The sequence below is a fragment of the Sabethes cyaneus genome, chromosome 1, assembly GCF_943734655.1.
Source record: "Sabethes cyaneus chromosome 1, idSabCyanKW18_F2, whole genome shotgun sequence".
NCBI lineage: Eukaryota > Metazoa > Arthropoda > Insecta > Diptera > Culicidae > Sabethes > Sabethes cyaneus.
In genome coordinates, this window is record NC_071353.1 from 54,288,885 (window position 1) to 54,308,608 (window position 19,724).

Below are 19,724 nucleotides of genomic sequence, written 5' to 3' on the forward strand. Positions count from 1 at the left end.
CGGCCAATTGGAGAAACAGGTTACCGCTGCGCTGTACGAGACGAGGTCTCAGGGTAAGCTCTCAGACTCTTGGTTTCTCGCAACGCTGCTGTATGGCTTCGTGGCATAGGGCGGATGATGAGGGGAAGTAAAATTAATGTTTGAATGATGTTTTTATCTCCTTTATTTCTTCCCTTCACTTGTTTTGAGCTTTTGTTGAACTTAACAACATCAGTACTAGCAGCGCGGTCGGTCGAAGTTTGAACTCTCGCTGCCGGAGTCGCTGGAACCATCGGTGTTTAAAGTTGAAGAAAAACGACGAGGTAATAAGAGTGATGTGCTTATGATGAATGGAAATTGCACTCGCTTAGGAGTTGAGTAGATGTAGGTATATGGCCATGGGACCTCCTCAACACAGCATGCGTTGAGAGTTCGGGAATCACTGCTGTCCGTGATCGCACATGCTTGAAGGCTTGCGGTTCGAGAAAAACTAAATATGATTGATTATGATGTGGGGTACAGGCTGCACAGACTCCCCGGGATGACAGCTTACCGACGGCTCTTCAAAGGATCGGATAAATTCTTTTTTGATGAACGGAAGACAAGCACCAAGCACGCAGTGGAATGCAGGGAAATGACTCTACGTTACCTGGCAAAAAAAAAACATAAGCGTGAACTTATTAAACATAGGGCAGGGATTGGTTTGAAAAGTTTTATAATTGTTTATCTGCAAATCATTGAAATGAGCGGGAGTGGTAAAATTATAATAACAATAATAAGTGAAATTATATTAGGATAAACTTTGACAGCGGGGAGCTCCTCACAGCACTATTACAGATGACTAGCGAACGGCCCTGGAGTGGATCAGTGCTTTTGCGGTTCTGAATTGTGGAATCTCTGGTAACTTTTTGAGGAATGCTTTTGAATTTCCGAAAAAGGACTAATTAAAAAGGGGCCAATTTTCTCAAGGGAAATTTCGCGACCAGTTTGGTTAGTTTTGATTTAAAAGGAATTTTGTAATGATTCTGAACCAACCGAACCACAACGTGTCTAAAGGTAATTGAAATGTTTAATTACACATTCCAATCATTGAGTTACAATTGCTGTTTATCGCAGCATGAAATCCACTGGTAACAATTGACTTTTGGTTAGCCGAGTGACCGGTCACTCGGGCCGTGAATAAAATAGAAAACACTGGAGATGTGTTAGGACTATGACGCCGGATTGAATTTCTATTTCGATCGACTTTGCACCCAACAGCTCATGCTTCGGTTGGATGTCCTTCGATAAAATATCAAATGTTCACTTCGTTCCGTTTCATGCCATGGCTCGGGAAGCAGCTGCAAGCTGCAAAAGATCCAGAGGCTTCAGTCACGTTCTGAATCTCGGCACCGTGGCTGATTGGCTCAGATTACGTACATGTATCTCCGTTCGATTCGTGCACAGACTAGATTAGTAATATTAAACTGGATTTCTCCGCAAGTTGACCCTAACCATTAATTAACAGGGCCAGTATACGATATCCGGGTACGCTAATTTATCTGTGAATAGACCGTAGTGGATGGTTGCTGGCGGAAACATTCTGCTAGCTAAGCATAGAGTGACTATATATAGAGTGGCGACAATATCAAAATTGGAATGATTATTATCTGTCAGTGTCATTCCAATCGAGCAGACGACCTTTCCAACGCGTATGCAGGAAAGAGAAAGAAAAGCCTTGAAAAAACCGCATTGCATACATTTGGGATGACTTGTCGCCACTCTGTATATAGTCACTCTAGCTAAGCAAAGTGGTATGTTGCAAAAAGGCTTTTCACTCAAAGCCTCTCGTATCAATTCACATACCTAGCTCTGCAGTATAAATAATCAAAAAGTCGATCAATTTTATGGGTAAAACGATATTTAATGCATTTTTCAAACTCGTGTTATGTCGAAAACACTTCAATACATTTCAAGTTAATTATTTGCGAATGATGATTAACAGCACTCATTTGCTAATTGCGCGGTGTTTAATTCTACGTTTGCCAATAGCAAAAGAGTGTAATTCGAATGCAAAATAGCAGGTAGTGTTCAGTCTTTAGTCCATTGAGGTATAATGGTTATTGACGTTATGCAAAAGAACGTATTAAATTCTTATGAATCTAGTATCAGCTGATGCAGAGTCTTCAGAGATTGGTTTGATGCAAATTATGCATCAAAGGGTTTCAATCGCATGTTTTCCATATTCCCCATTAATAGATGACGTTAACATACGCTAAAGGATTTGTCTCTGTGTGGGATGGCCAACGCAACAGTTCATGTGCACCTGCACATGTGGTTTGGCAACTATTCGCTATGTAAACACAAATCGATCTCTTATATGTACTCTCATAGAACTACCCATATGGAGTGGTTGTGAAAACTTGTGGAAAGTATTGCACAAATCTCTAATTTGCTTCACCAACATATCAAACGTTGACAGGTGGCAAGGTCGTTTCGGGCCCATAACGAATAATTAAAAGCTGTAAAGGCTATTTTTGTGCATTCCTCATTACCCCACCGAAAAAGGTGCATTGTACTTACACACTTCTAATAGCATAGAGCTGGGGTGGCTTTCCGTATCAAGGATGACTCTCTACCAGGGGCATAGCCAGAAATTTTTCTTAGGGGGGCGCTTTACGAAAAAAAAAATTGACATAGCCTAACCTTAAGGAGTTTATTCAGGAAATGGGGAATTATTTGCAATCATCATCCTCATATTTGCGGGTCCGGATGGGATTCCTGCCATTGTTTATACCCGCTGTGCGAACGTTCTGGCTGAACCTTTATGCCGTGTTTTTAACCGGTCGTTTGAGCAAAGAAAATTTGCGGCAATTGCGTATAACTTTCGCATTCAATGAACCTATGTCAGCGTGTATTCGAACGTTTTCTTTAGTGGAGCACATGCATGAATTCGGAGAACCATCGCACAAATTTTTCCAAAAGATTTCTAATTCTAGTATTTTATAAGTGACCTTGATTTTTTGTATTTAGTTTAAGTTAGTTACTCACTTGACAATTAATGTTTATTTATTATGTAGTATGTGATGTGAATTGTAATTATGTATTTTTGTAAAGATGACGGGGTTTTTATGCCTACGTGAGGATGGCCTCAGCTTGGCTTTTCCCCATCCAATCATTGCTTCATGGAGACCTATTAGGTCGGATGGATAGAAAATTAATAAATAAATAAATAAGGTATTTTGGGTTATACTCCGGGTTCTTCATTTAACAAAAAAAAATCAAATTGATATAAAAGAAGGTAAATGTTCAAATTGCGCCTCCCAGTTGAGATCGTGGTACGTTGTATATTTAAATCTTGGCTGGGAGAGACTATTCGAGTCAATAGGATCGAGTCCTTTCCAGACGCGGCAAATTTCGAGACAAGTTGACAGTTTAACCTGCATGCTTTTCATCATCGCCCTTGAGAAGATGATCCAGTGAGCAAAATCGAAACGAGAGACTCAATTTTCAGTGAAGGCAGCAAACTTCTTGGCTACGCAGATGACTTTGATATTGTAGGCCGAAACTTCGCAACGGCGGAGGCCATCTGCGCTAGACTGAAAGCAGATGCTAGTAGCATTGGGCTAAAAGTAAATGCGTCGCAAATACATGATTGGTAGAGGCTCAAAGAGACGAACGTGCACTTTTCGTGGACGGTAGTCGTTGGGATCGCTGATGGCCGCGGTTAACGGAAATAAGGAGATCTTGCGGCGCATTTAAGCAGAAATTCGAGTCTACTTTGCCCTTCGCAAAACGTTTCCATCCGCTAGCAAACGATAGTAACCGTACGATGCTGACAAAGTACATAACCCTTTTAGACTGGTTGTTTTTATGGATTTCACGATACTGACGGAGGACATGCCCGCACTTGCGGACGATATTTGACGGAGCAAAAGCTAGAAGCGGATAGCGGCGGAGGTACACTAGAATCTCTTTTAACGTCCATTCATTTTACGTAATTTCCTTTTGCGTTAATATTTTTACGTACGGAATTTGAATTAATGTCGTTATGTTTTACCTTACGTCTAAAATTTGAATTTACGGCCACCCTTTTTACGTCCCCTAATAGTGGACGTAAAACGAGATCTGCGTGTATATGAATCAGGAGCAGCAGACACAACTTGGGGAGAATACCCTCGGAAGTGCCGTCGCTAGCGGATCTTGGTCATTTTTGTAGAGTTCTGTCGGGAGACGATCCTTTCCGGCGAATCTATTGTTTTTCAGCTGACCGATTTCTCGACTCCTTCTGTTATATCGCAGTTGAGATGCTCATCAAAGAACTGTTTCCAACTTTCGACTACCTCACGCTAGTTTGTGGCCAGGTTTCCTTTCTCATCGCTGAACATATCAGGCGTCGATGTGTAGCCTTTACGAGATTGGTTCACCTTCTCATAGAACTTACGCCTCTCATTAGCCCGGAATAGTTGCTCTAGCTCTTCACGATCTCTGTCCTCCTACTAGCGGGTTTTTCTCTTCATGGTCAACTCATTCTTTGCTCGTCGACGCGAAATTCTCCCTCGTGGCAATATTCAGACAGTTTTTGCAAGCTTTTTTTTTCCTCTTCATCACTTGTTGGCATTCCCCGTCAAACCAATCATTTCGTCCACTCGAGGTTTCTTCACCTAGCACCCCGTGGTTCCGCCCTCATTGACGGCCGTGCGCGTCCTGCTCCTTTCGTCTTTGAGGGCTGAAACACCTAGCTCCACAGTAAGAGGTACAGCTTCATCTAGTTGACGCGCGTAATTGTTGGCAGCTGGCGGGTTGTCCAATTACCAAATGTTTAACCGAGGAGGGCAGTTTTGTAGAGAGTCGATAGTTTTGAGCTACTAGATAATGGTCTGAGTCGATATCTGCAACGATAAACAGGTATTCTACTAAGACGCTCAAATAAACATTAGTTAATGCGATATCTGCATCCTGTAGGAAGGGTACGTGGGTGATGTTCGAGAAAAACTGGCCATCGATGCGAATGTGGTCGATTTGGCTTAAGGTTCGGTCTCCAGGTGGCTTTGTGTATATCTTTGTGGGGAAAGATAGTGCTTATAATCAATAGGCATTGAGAAGGTGCAAAGTTGGTGAATCGCTAGCCTATGCTCGCTAGCGCTAGTTATTGTTCGTGTCGCTGTGCAGGTTATGGGGCCTAACTTCGCTACATCGCTTCGCTGTCGATCTGAGCGTTCATAGTTTCGCTGACGACCTTGATATCCCGTAGCAAGCAGCTATCGTACGTTGCCTCCAATTGCGCAAACGCGTCTTTCTTGTCGTCGGATCTACATTCGTGTAGACAGTGAACGTTTACGATGGTGTAGTTGAAGAAACGGCATTTTATCCCGGCCCAAAACCCCACAACATTACTCACAAAAGTTATAAATAGGGCAAAATAACCCAAGCACGCAGCCCGCAACCCATCTAGATTCCACCCACTTCCACCAGAGGAAAACAGGCTGAAAGCTGATCACTAAACTGGCGAAAATACGACGATCATGTAGGGATTAAAACCTACCCCCTATTATAATGACAGTTCAGAGCATGTTTCCCGTAACTGCTATCAGTGTTGTGAGCGGCGCTGCAATCGCATTTTCGGGCCGTCCATAATAAGTGATGCAATATTTCTATAGGAAAACGTTCACTTTTGTAGCATCAATTATGGAAGCAAAAGCTCATCTTGCGTTACATTTGAAATGCGCGTATTACAAAATTGCACATTTATCTTGCTGATTGTAAATCGATAGCTTTTATTCTGTGTTGTATTTGTTTATAATTATGTAATTAAGATGAAAGTCGTAAGCAAATAAAATTTACTTAATCCGTCACACAGCAAATATACAAACGTAAACAAACCGAGTGGAAATTTTTTGCCAGCATGTGTAGAAAAACAATCTTTTACTTGTTTTGATTTTCGTTTGCACAAATGCCTTTTTGTAGGTTCATGCTTCAAACGTTCTGTATCTGTTTACGCAGATTTCAATGAAAAAAGTACAAAAAAAGGTAAAAAAAAGGTAGATCAACTTTGTTGCAATAAGCATTTACGACGATGATTTTGGTATTGTCGGTCCATGCCAACATTTTTTCACGGTCTTGAGTGAAACAATAGTTTCTAAATAGTATACTGACTGAGAGACAAAATTTGCACGCGTATTGCATGTAAATTCATGCAATGTTATCATTTCGAGTTATTCACCACACTCAAAGGTTAGTAGCGGAACCAGGAACCAGCATTTCGAGGTACGTTTTTTATATATGGGAGCTGTCAGTTTGTTACCCCGTTGATTAAAACAGATCCCTGTCACGACAGCTGTCAGCTGAAGCCGCCTCCAATAGTGGTGGTAATAGAGGTAGACAACAAATCTTGAAACAAAATTTAAACGGGACAACGCATGTATTTAATGCTGCGCAGTATGACGAGTGCAGCGTGTTGTTTCCCCTCTTTTGTTTATCGTAAAATTAAGACTATCAAAAGTCAGAATTTTACCTATCTTACGTTGCCGATAACATAAAAAACGAACAGCTTTCACTATCTACATCCTACATGCAACAAATTTTCTGTAGCATAAAACCGTATGATTGCGTAATTCTTACAGCTGTTGTCAAATTTGACGTAAAATCGAGCCAGCAAGCCTTGCTCAAACGGCTTCAAGAAAAATGTATGAGAATGACGTTCATGGCAGGGATGTGGATTAAAAAGGTCTTCATTTTAAGACGGATAATTTTCAAACTCTCAGGGAATAAATACACACATATTAGTTACCTGCTCTTCTAGGCTATATGCCGGTACCTCGGACTTAACGCTACCCATATAATTCTGTGCAATACTTGCGTCATCAACACGCTCGCGAAATGCTTCTTGTTTTGACGCCATTTTGAGCAAAACTTGGCAAGCTTAAACAAAACAAAAAATACTGTCAGAAAGAGGAGAGAGAGAGAGAGAGAGAGAGAGAGAGAGAGAGAGAGAGAGAGAGAGAGAGAGAGAGAGAGAGAGAGAGAGAGAGAGAGAGAGAGAGAGAGAGACCTAACCCATACATACTCTCATTTCTCTCTGAGCTTGTTTGTTGTTTTGCCTCGAAAAAACTCCAAAATTTTAGTTGCCACCCGTTAAGTAAGTCTTATGCTTTTTTCGAAAGATTGGTAAGAGTTGGGTAGTTCGAGGCCACATATGCATATTAATTAATTTGTACAAAATAACCTGCAATCGCAAATTTGAAGAAAGTAATCGGGTAAAAATAATAAGATTTATTCATTTAATTCACAAATTTACAATTTACATATAAAATAACTGATACATTTTATTGTAACATGACTAGCTATCTATTACGCCGTATGATGGCATAACTCGCAAACCACATAGAATGTAAATAAATTATTCAGCCATGTTGCATTTTTTATTGATAATAAATTTTGGATATGCGAAAATAACAATTTTCCAGGCAACAAAAATTTTGATTCTATTTCTTTCTATTTCTTACGAAACGAAAGTCGGAGTATTTTACTTATTAATGTTTCGTAGTTTGTTAGAACACCTGTTATCAGTAGCTTGATCTCTGGATCCAAAATTTGGCAAAACTCTATATTTTTCACGTTATTGAAAGGATAAGGCCGTTGAAATTTGTTGAAAAAATCTGTTTTTAGCTTTGTTATTTTAGATTTCGATTCTATAGGCTTTTACGTTTATTTTGATACTAATTTTGTAATTATCTGACCACGGATCTTTTCGGAAGCTTTGTAAATTATCAAATTTCCTTAACCACTGTGTAAAATTTTTTTTTGAGAGCTATGTCCTCTTACACTACATTATAAGGCACCTAAAATGTAATAGACGAAGGTTCGAACTTCTCGAAATTCTTTTATATATTTCTGAATCAAATTGATGTATTACACATACTGATATCAGATTTAGAAATAAATAATATATCGTTTTGAAATATGATGTAACCCCGTGATATATTCATTTATCCGATAAGATGTACATATATATGGTTGAATGCATGCATTTTCCAAGTAAATAACTCTAAATTGAAGTTTGTTAAAGGAGTTGTAAAATAGCTTAAACCAACGCATCATTACTGCTACCAATTATGAAATGTAAATATGCAATCGCCATACGGTACACCCCTGTCGGTAGTGAATACCTAACCTACAACAACCGGTTTAGTTTGCTAGACAGGGATAACGGAAACGGAGGCACTGGTCACGACCTCACAGTGACTGCACCATCTGGAAAAAGGAATCAGCAAAGGAAAGGATGGAAAGCTTATTAGTAAGGTCGCCGGAACCGTGTTCGTGTGTACATATACATGACCGATGAGATGAGTTTAACTCGGCCGAGATGAGTTCGTGGTAAGATTACGGAAAAATACTTGTCGGTGACAGTACCAGTGCTGAGTTGCAACTTTTGAGAATTCCACGAAGGAGCGTCACATCGTCATGGGTAAGAGACCAACCGCTTAGCTGACCGAGACTCTGCAATTCCGGACAGCGATCCATTAGAACCTGGAGGGGAAAATATCTGTAACCTACCAGCAACAATCGCACATCGATGAACACTTACCTCGACGCTCGTTATCGACAGATGCGGTGCTGTGGTAAACCATATATCCTCTAACTGATAAAAGTCCTTCTCGATCATCAGCGAACAAAAATCTTCATCGTCAAAAGTAAAACTGTCAACCGCCAAGCGTTTTAGGGTGGTAGTCAAACTGAGTAAACTTCTCAGTCCTGGTTGCGAGATTGGGCTGTTGAGAATTTCAAGACCCTGTAGATCTCGGAATCCATGCTGTCCGGAAAATGTCAATGAATCCATCATGTAGAGATCTAAATCGATCAACTGAGCGCAACAACGCACGAGCCGGTGTAATTCCATCGTTTCACGACCTTTTATCACAGTTAGATGACGCAATGAATCGCCGATTGACTCCAGTAAGGTAAAAAGTTCCGAACAGCTGAATTTGTACAGTTTGAGCCGACGGAGGTAAGTGTTTGCTAGTTTAGATAAAATACCTGATTCCGGACAGTCTAAATAGAGGTCCACGAGGTTGGGACATGCACTTACTATGGCATCTAAAATCTTTGGTTTGGTTTGCGTGTCATGAAGATAGGCTAGCTTACATGTGAAAGCTGCATCCTTCTGTTCTAGAATAAAGAGCAGACTTCGGCCTACAAACGAATAACTTGCTAGACTAACTAGGTTGGGAAGATTCATTATTAATAAGGCTATATCGGTGTGGCAAATGTTCTCTTCCCCGAGTGAACCGATATCCACTATCGTCAAACGATCTTTCGATTCGCCATAGCATAGGTATTCCAGCCCGATTTCGGTAATATCGGTATCACCGCTAATATCCAAGTTCCGCATATTCTTCGAATAATCTCCAATGTGCTTCAGAAGATTGTCGTTCGCAATATGTGGGATCGTCAGTTTATTCAGGTGGGGTAAGTGTTTAACAATTTCATACATGTAACTCAAGAACTCCTCCTTGACCCAGACACCCTTCATGTTCAGCTGACGTAGTCCCCTACCTTGCGCTATAATAACCTGCAATATCCTCTCGTAGTACGAAAATGGAAAAATGTCAGTCGACAGCGTTTGAACGCTTTCATTCAGCAGCATTTGTAGGCAGCAAAAGCGTATCGCCGCTTCCAGAGAATCTGACGCCAAAATGACACGCAGCAAGTCTTCATAGACGGAACCGGTTGCACCCATGTTCTCCAAATACGAGTTGATCTCCACCATCAGCAAGGTAAAATCCGACACTATTCCATAGTTATACGCTGTCTGTAGCATATTTCCAATGGAAGACACTATCGAGTCGGCCAGTTCCGCTAGGGCCATTTGCGTTAAGCTTCGTACGGGCAACTTTTTCAACATTGTATCAACGTATTCACTGGAGTAAATTTTCACTGACTATCGTGCTTAGATGAGAGCTGTCATGTCAGCTGATCGCAATAGGCAGAGAAAATGTGGGTGGAAAATGCGCTTTTGCGCTTCTGCTTTTTGCCTGGCGTTTCTAAACAAAAATAGCTACTCGGCGCAAGCGCATTCTAGGATCTACAACAGATGCGGTGTTTGTTGAGCAAATCAACCGAAAAACGTTGATATCCTTGAAAGCGAACTGGTTTGTGTTCTGCTTTATTATATAATGCCAACCTATAGTTTTCAAGCACCACAATGTAAGGAAACTGTTGCCCACTTTTACTTTACCACAAAATATCTTAAATTGCACTACCTTGGATTCCCACTTTGTACAACACGAGGATACAGCAACAGGTTAGAACGGAATTTCCCAAACGACTGGCACCGGTGTCGTTAGCGAAGGGACAGCCAGTAAAAGTGAGAGTGATGATTTTCTCTGCGGCCGTAGACGCATAGTGAGTTTTATTTTTAGATATTAGAGGCAGTAACCGTCCCACTATGAGATATCAGGCGGACAAAAATCAGAAAACTAACTTTCACTAATCCGCCTAATGACATTTTCTATTGATAGCAAACACTTCAATTAAGAAAAATCCAAAATAGCAAGTCTCTAGTCGATGTTGTTTCTGAGATAGAGGCTGTCAAAATTGAAAAACGATATAATATATACACTTTTTGCCATTAAAACACGTTTAGTTTCAAATCAATTTTTGAGCACTATTTCCAAAATTAAATCTCATGTATCATATATCATCAGAAAGGTAATGAAATGAGCTTTCCGAAAAATAAATGGTTTAGATGGCTAGAGTAAAAATAATAGTGATAAAAAGCATGAGAAGAAGAAAAATATGGTAAAATTGGAGAATTTTTTGCTTTGTTAGTCCAGAACTTTTTTTCTCCAGATATCTCCAGGTTAATTCCTCCTTCTGGGTTAAATCTCAGGTATATACTATCAACTTATGAAAGAATTACGTGCCACCATGCGCCACTCTGCGAAATATAGTGTTTTGAAAATTTCTAGTTACCATGGGAGATTTCAAGACTAAATATATTTCCAGCGAATAACAAACACACACGCACACACACACACACACACACACACACACACACACACACACACACACACACACACACACACACACACACACACACACACACACACACACACACACACACACACACACACACACACACACACACACACACACACACACACACACACACACACACACACACACACACACACACACACACACACACACACACAAACGCGCGCGCCCAGTTAACTGGTCAACGTGAAATGTCAACAGAAGAAGCATTTAGTATAATCATATTTAGAAACTGGGTTAAACAGATTTCAATATGAAGTATTTCATAGGGAGTCACCATCGAGATTTCCTCCTTATGACGTTATTGGAACTATGAAGAAAACATGCGCCCCTCCTGCTAAGTTCATCGAAAAAACGTCTACGAAAATTTTAAATTGCGATGTACCTATATTGAGTGGTCTAAATTTCAGACCTATGGCTTATTTCAAGATATGTTCTGCTGAACTTATGGACCAGTTTCGGTAAATCTTACAAAGCTTATATGGGACGAATGAATAACTTAACTGACCTTTTTTACAGAAGATCACTTATATTTATCAATTGGCAGGCAGTTTCTGGATTTCGTTCGTTTTCAGGCTAAACATACTTTTACTAACCATTCAGATAGAATTACGGATGCCCCAGATATTCAAACTACCCTCCCATACTACCAATATTGTTTTTTCTAGTTAAGTGATTCTTATGCAGAATTTTCTGGCGAACATTTCAAGCATATTTATTTAAAAATCAAATTAGGGATGTTTTGAGATATTCGCGTTTTTCGTTTCAAATTGCAAAAAAATGTATGATGTTGACAAATTAGATAAAAACTGATAACATCATTCGGTTGCGCGACCAAAACCCATAGAAAAAGTATATTGGCATGTCTTCACATCAAACTGTTGCATAGATATTTAAACCCGAAAAATTACTTTTTTTTGAAAATCTGTAAAAAAAGGAAGCAGCGCCACCGCTAGGGGGATTGATCAATCGGTGTAAAACTTAGGGAAATTGGTTGTGGGGTCGGAATGAACAATTATGCCAACTTTGGTTGAAATCGCTAATGGTCGAATCCAAACCTTGTACGTTTGAGAAGGAAGGATTAGTTTTTCACATATGACAAAGGCAAACAGTTAAACCCTTTTCAAAATATGTTCGTGAAATGTTTGCAAATGTACTCTAACAACATATTTTAATCATATCAACTAGAAAAACATCAAAAATCCTAGAAAAAATTCGAAAATATTTTTGTCCGCCTGCTTGTATGGAAATCCCCCATAGTGCGTCCCCTGTATGAATTGCTGAACACTGCATAAAGTGACGTCACAGCCATGCGTTTGATTACAAGCGGTACATGACGATAAAAAAAAGTGAAAGCAAGCGATACTTAGTTTGTTTACAAACAAGGGTGCGCCAGTTGGTTGCTACTCAATCGAACTGAACGTTTAAATATTGGTTAAATGAATGAGAAAGTGTAGGGGATAATGTAAAATTGATATCAATGACGTATTTCAACAGATACGTATTTTATTTCTGAATTGTTTCATCAAGCTTAAAACAGGTACAGATTATTGCTATGAAAATGCAAGTAAATTTGTTTAGATTATAGTCACTTTAACCAGTTTTGGGTTATTCGTGACTTCTGCGGGGTTGGGATTTGAACCCGAGTCCTCGGCATGAGAGGTGTGAGTGCTAACCACTATGCCGGGGCTGACCCCAATTTGTTCAGTATTCTAGAAAACAAAAACTATTTGGAAAATGCATTGCAAATGCAAATACACTAGACCTCGTTGATGACCTCGAATTTTCAAATATTGTTTTTATTTGTAGTCCATAATCCAAATAACAATTCGGGTTTTATTACACTCTTATGATGACTTTTATGAAAATTGGTTTCGAGTAAGCAATCGAGTTGCATTAAGAGTGCAATAAAACTCATATTGTTGCTTGTGAAGGTAGGGTTTATTTCTAATTCCCGTCGTAGTAAGGAAAGCCACTCTAATTTCCATCATTCCTTATGTGGATTTAATGAATACTCCAAAAGTTCTGCTGCTGATTTGACTCAAACACGCTTACCTTCCGATCCGTGCCCTTTGAATTCACTAAAAGCGATTATTAAAACATTTTATTCAAATTACGCAACTGACTTTATATCTTAAATTCGTCGTACCGTTTTAAAATCCGTCTATCAAAATTTTTCAACGTCCGTCCAACTAAAAATCACAATACAGTGGACCCCCGTTCGTTTGAACGATTTCTCATGCAAACTAACGGGGTTAGTTTTTAATTTGAACAACTGGTAACCCTAAATATGCTGGAACTTGTGTGAACTGGCTGCCCTGCTCTTTGTTATTGTTTTGATAGTTTGATTCAGTTGGCAGTTGCAAGCAGCGAATATTCATTCTCCGATCGGATTTCTACCATAATCGTTGGGAAAACGCAATGCGAAACAGAATAAACACGCTAGATCAGCACAAACAAATCATGTTTATGTGCATTGTCTGCATAAGCAAATGATGTCATAATGAGTATGACGTTTGAACCATTTTTAATTTGCACGTCGTGCAAACCAACGGGGTTCAAATTAAAAAGTGTTCAGATTAAAAACGGTCAAACGAACGGGGGTCCACCGTAATGTTTACGAAGCCAGCGCGCATGTATTTGTGTAGGACAGCATGACATGTTATTCTGCAACATTCTGCAGGTCATGCAAGTTTTCCCGGCTGCAGAATAACGACAATGCGTTGCGTGAGTTATTTTCATTTTATGAACGTCGGAAATTGAAACGATTTGTCGACATTTTCTTCTTCGTCTCACCAAAAAACGTGCACCGAAAAAACTATACACGTGCGATCAATGTTCAGATCACATAGACATTCTCCTGGTGCTTATCACTACAGTTCCATAGGAATAACACATGAATCATATTCAATGGTAAAACCATGGGTAAAACACTTTGAGATGATCTGATATTCACATCAACTCATCGTGAAAGCTACGTGAATTTCAAATAGAATGACATTTCATAAGAGTCACCTTTTGATTAAACGAGTAAAACCAGTGAAATATTTATAAAAAGTTACACCTTAATTTCATGTAGATTGCAACAGGATATGATCTAATGTTAAAATATGTGGATTTGCTGTGCAAAAGCAGTGACTGCCATGTTGATTGAAGGTTTGTTGGAAAAACATGGTTGTTCAACGTGTTTTCCATATGAAATGTTTCATTTCACGTTAAATCGAACGAAAACGCTTTTGATACCCGAATGATTGCCATATGAAATAAGATTATCAATATTTGTACGTTGAAATTCATGTGTAAGATCTTTTGGTAGCGGCGTGCCTATTTTTATCGGTGTAGGAAATTTGGTTGCTAGGAATTCTTTAATGAAAAATGGCATTTAAATAAATCTCAGCTCACTTTGATTGATCGTGTATGATACTCAACAAACTAAAATATTAGGGAATAACTAATTTTGCATTGTGTGTCATAAAAATCGCTGATATTTTTAATAATTTGTGTTGGATAGGACGGGAATAGGCAATTAGGACGAAGCAGCAACATACCCTATGTCCCGTGCAAAATGTTGTGAAGGTGTGCAAAATTTCACTGTCGGCCCAAACTGTACGATAATTTTGGAAAATGTTAGTAGAGGGTGTCCCACATCAAATTACACCATAGAAGAAACGCTGTAGAAAATTACCCATTGGGTATTTTCTCTTGAAAATTTGAGTAGAAGTAGTTTAAAGTGTATTGTTTACACTCTATTTTTATCGCGGTCAGATTTTCGAAAATTGGAAAAAATGGCGTCTTGCGAAAAGCATCGTCGTGAATTTATTTTGCGCAAGCATCTAGAAAATCCTCAACTCTCTCATCATGAATGATGAGACTTAAGTCAAGGCGAACTTCCGACAGCTTCCGGGGCTACTGTACTTCACCGCCCAGCACAAGATTGATGTTCCGGAGGAAGTAAGGATGCAGAAACTTTCATAGTTTGCCGAGAAATACATGATTTGGTCAAGAAATGCATCATGTGGCAAACGAAGTGCGCCGTTCGTGACTACCGGGACTGAAAACGGGCAGACACAAACTAACAGACGTAACACTTCGAACAAATTTTCTAACAAAACATCGATTCAATGACACCCCTAAAACATAGAAAAAAACACTAGCATTAACTGCTGCAGTATTCGCGCAACGCAGAGTAGGTTGCTATAAATTTAGCAATGCTATAAATTTACTTGTATATTATCTGACAACAGCGCCAGCGCAGGCGAGCGGCGTTCTCGCGCAGTGACTCTTGTTTGAGTCATGGCTTAAGCGAAAATTTGAAATGATCGTTTTCATTGACGATGGAATAAGGCTTCAGTGTTACGTCTGTTAGTCTGTGGGGCAGATCTATCTCAAGGAGTGTCCACAGGAGCATCCGCTTTCTCTGTCGAAGCAACACGAGGGCCTTACGATCTGCTGGCCGGATCTACCTTCGTGCCAATATTCAAAGGATGAATTGGAGTGGTAAGAAGCCAATGGAGTCACTTTCGTATCCAAGTACATGAACGCCTCCAATGCACCGGAACTAAGGCCCATAGAAAAATACTAGGCTATTATGAAGCAGGCACTACGAAAGCATCCCAAGGAGATCAAGTCTAAGGAAGACATGAAGAAAAAGTGGATTTCCGTACAGATGAAGCTGCAGCTAGGTTGTACAAAACTTTTTAGGTTGAGTTAAGCGTAAGATGCGAGCATACGGTTATGGTACTGAAGTTGAATGAAACAAATATGCAAAACAACAAAAAGCTTACTAATGGGTTATATTTTGTTGTCTGAAAGTTTGAAAAGGATCGGGCAATTAGGCAATTTTCTACAGTGTTTCTACCGTGGTGCAATTTGATGTGGGACACCCCATACGTGCATTTCCCAAAGTTAGTACGAGTTGGATTTTAGTGCGAGCAGTTACGCACAAGGATTCCTCATGGTGCTCAGCCACGTTTAATATTCCACCGTATTGTTCCGTGGAACCTCCCGTTACCACAGACTATTCAGACAGTTCAGTCACTTGCAGGTATTGGAATTGGCATTGAATAAGGCTTGCTTAATAAGACTCTGTCCGGAACAATAGGCACTTGCTAACGTCTAGCCATTGTATTTAAGTACCAGCAATTTGTTCTTTGGTGTTTTCTAGGATATTTAATAAAATATGCTCACTTAATTATCTGCAAATGGACCAAATTTCCGCCGGTCCTGTAGAACAGAGAGATGAAATCAGAGATGATTTGTGCTTGTGTGCTGAATATCATAACATTTTAGAACCATTCATAACGTATTGTAGAATAATTTTGAAAAATTCCAACAAAGTGCATTGGCTGAATACTGCAAAAATTGGCTCTTCGCGTTCAGCTTCAGAATTCTCTGAAATGCATTTCTGTAGCAAATTTCAAACATTTTTTACGCCTATTACAATCGTCAGTAAGAAACACCACGATATGCTTACTGTGAAGCAGCTAGTACGTAGTTCAACTTTGCAATTCAACTCGGTGTGTCGAAACGGAAAACCTAGCAAGTGGCTCGTTTTCCGCAAATTTTCTCCCGTCAGCATAAGTCGAACGTAGCCGGGATCAACAAGTAAAAGTTTACAAAAGCACCGGCAAGCATGGCAGTGGGCAATTAGCGCCAGATCCCGACTGTCCGTGCTAATGGACGGCTCAAAGAAGTAAGGCCGACGTAGCACCGCGTTCCGCCACTACCGTTTGGCGCAATGTTCCGGTTGGAACGGACGGTTTGAACTTTGCAATCCTAACCGCATACAAGTTAAGCCAAACGAAGCGAAAATCCTTCGAAAGAACCCCTCACGACAGCGGGTGCAGCGGCGAAGGCGCCTGCAGTGGTGCGAATGCGGGCTTAAAATTTTCATGTGGGTATCGCGGGACGAAGCAAGGCCGGGTTGGAAGCGAGTGGTTGAAGAACACGAAATGGGATCATTTTAAGAGCAAGCGGTATGTTTTTTCGCGAAAAAGGGCTCACTCAGCCTTACTGCCTGTTGTGGTTGGGTCAGAAAAACATAATGCATAATAATTATCGCGAGCATATGCGAATGTCATCAGTAGTGAGGATGCCGTTTGGGAGTCCTGAGGATAAGGTCGGGTGGATCGCGCTTTCGAAAGTATACCGAAGAGGAATTTCAAGACATTAAACGTGCATGTTCGGTTCCTGATGTAAGAGGAAGGGGTCACTCAGAAAGGATGCCGATTGGGGCCAAAACTTTGGAAGGGGGAAAAGGTAAAGCGGGTGCCTTGAGCAGCGAAACGTTTCGCGACAGTTCGCCTGCGTTGCGATATTAATTATAAGCAATTTATTTTCGGGTTTGTTATTTTCCGCAGCTGCTGGTTTCGGTTCCGACAGGCTCAAGGTTCGCGACACGCGGACATGCTTTTATCGCAAGCGCACAATATGTGAGCTTTAATGCGGCTCGGGCCAGCGTGAATGACACCGGACAAGGTGGTGAACTGGATTGCAAGAAAGACAACCGGCAGGTGACTTGCGTGAATGAATTAATTTCGTACCGGTCATGAAATTGGAACGTCACTTTTGCGTATTCAACCGTTCGGTCATGTACCTACATGTAATTTACAGTAAAAATTGAATGCATTCACGCATGATTGATGCCAGAGCTCAAACTTGAGCGTGAATAGATGGTACATAAACGTTTGCTCGAAGAAAACGATCTCTGGCTGGTGGCCAGGATGCTGCAGAACTGGGAGAATACTCTTCAACAATCCATCATTATCATGATGAATATATAATCACTCTCGAAAAATCGCCACGGGTAGCCGATGTTGCCGGTCATCGTCGACATGAGCGCCATAGTATTCCTGTGGCAATCTGGAATGCCACCGCTTTTCGGAAGAGCTCAGCTCGGCACAGGCCTTCAATAAGCATCATCATCATCCTCGGAAATATTGAAGTAGGCCCTGCCCTGATGGTAGGGTTCATGTTGTTTGCGTTCAGTAAAGTCTCAACTTTACTGCGCCGAGCCACGGGTATCCAATCCACTTTTGCAGTTCCCTGCTTCGGGGGTCCACTTCAAACATTATAGCGTTAAGTTTTGCGTGCGGCAGTAAGTCGTTTGCTAATTTGCGTTTTATGTTAAGTTCAACTCCTTACGAATGCTGGCTGTGGAAAGGTTCAACTCATATTATCTGCTATTCTGATATCCCAGCCAGGTACCTAACTGTGCGCACTGTGAGAACGAAACGGGAAGAAGCAGTCACTATCTAGAAGAACAGAACGCCTAAGAGACGGAGAGAAAAGCTTTGAACTTTAAAAGTAAACGATGTCATAAAATTTAACTTGCAGACTCCCTCCATAGATCATTTCTATTTTATTTTAGCTTGTAGAATAATCGTATATTTTGCGATTACAGCGTTGAAAGAATCTCCGGTTTTGAAAGTATGAAAATTGTATTTCTGCAGACGCATTTAAGTTTACAAACCATGTTTATCCTGCTTGTTTACTGGGTCCCATTATCGCGGATCAGGTTTATAAACTGTACTAAAAGTGAAAACTTTATTAAAGTGAAATACGACATCAGCTAATTAAATTTAAGGCTTGAGCAGCATCTTCCTTAGTATTGTACCTTTCTGAGATTCTCGTCACTTGGAAGCTGACTTCAAGTGTCAGACGCAGCAGACATTATAAAAACAGTCACGTGAAAGTACATAATACTAAGCAGAATTGTTATGTACTTTCACGTGACTGTATTTTTATTCAATTTTTGCAAATGGGTATTCTCCACAAATATTTTTTTGGTTATATACCAAATGAATTGCGTCAAATTTATTGTGATCTAACCGGTACTACCGGAATACCAACACCGGTAATATCGGTCGATTTCTGGATACCAAAATACCGGTTTTGGAAAGTTATAAAAACGGTTTTTCCAGTTAGCTTGTTTAAAACATGGTTTTAAAAATATACATCGCTAAGCGATAACCTTTTCTTGATTAAGCTGGTGCCAAGAGAGAAGGTTATTGATCGTGGTTCGGCCTATGCAAAAACTGATCCTGGTTCGGCCCGTCAGCCTAATCATCGATAAATCATTGAAAAGTATGATATTTAAAGGCAAAATAATTTAATAAGCTGCCTATATTATTTTCCTATGCATTGCCTTCAATTTTTGCCATGAAAATTAATGGAACTAGCTCAGATAATTAAATTTAAAACATGTAAAAGCGGCTTCCAATGTCGTCATCAAAGTTGTCCTTTTAAACACCTAGACAGTGTTTTAGTTTGTGAAGTACAGGTTAAAACAATTTTAAAACATAGATTCATCTATATCCTTCCATTATTGGAACGTGTTATTCCAAACGAAAAGCGAGATTACGACTTATTTAGAAAATACGATTTTAATTCTTTGATCTTAGTTCGGCCTAAAAAATGATCGTGGTTCGGCCTAACAGCTTTACCAAACCACCGCTAGTGGCGCCGCGCTTCGCCCACGTTTCTACCAATTTCTAGCTGCACGTGAAACTTGCATGAGTTCTGAATGTTGTGTTCTATTCCATGTTTTATTATTTCATGCATTTCAGAAACAAAATTAATTTTAACAATAAATATGAGGGTAAGTAGCGGAAAGTAGCGCTCAAACTGGGTTGTAATGTTCTTCTTCTTCTTCTTCAGCAGCATAGAGCCGGGGTGGCTCGTGCTGTTTCAAGCACTCGTCTCCATTC

General features: G+C 40.1%; 1 protein-coding gene across 1 annotated transcript; it reads right to left on the reverse strand.

Moving 5' to 3' along the window:
• Positions 1 to 8,340: 8,340 nt before the first annotated feature.
• LOC128745699 (uncharacterized) lies at positions 8,341 to 9,862 on the reverse strand. Its single transcript, XM_053842777.1, has 2 exons — positions 8,546 to 9,862; positions 8,341 to 8,487 (listed from the first exon to the last, which is right to left on the reverse strand). The coding sequence occupies exons 1-2, from the start codon at positions 9,860 to 9,862 to the stop codon at positions 8,341 to 8,343; spliced, it is 1,464 nt and encodes a 487-aa protein (XP_053698752.1).
• Between the last annotated feature and the right edge of the window lie 9,862 nt (positions 9,863 to 19,724).

Coding starts and splice junctions, on each gene's coding strand:
- LOC128745699 (XM_053842777.1), bottom strand. CDS start 9,862: ATGTTGAAAAAGTTGCCCGTACGAAGCTTAACGCAAATGGCCCTAGCG. Junction 8,488..8,545: donor TGTCGATAACGAGCGTCGAG/GTAAGTGTTCAT, acceptor TTTCCCCTCCAG/GTTCTAATGGATCGCTGTCC.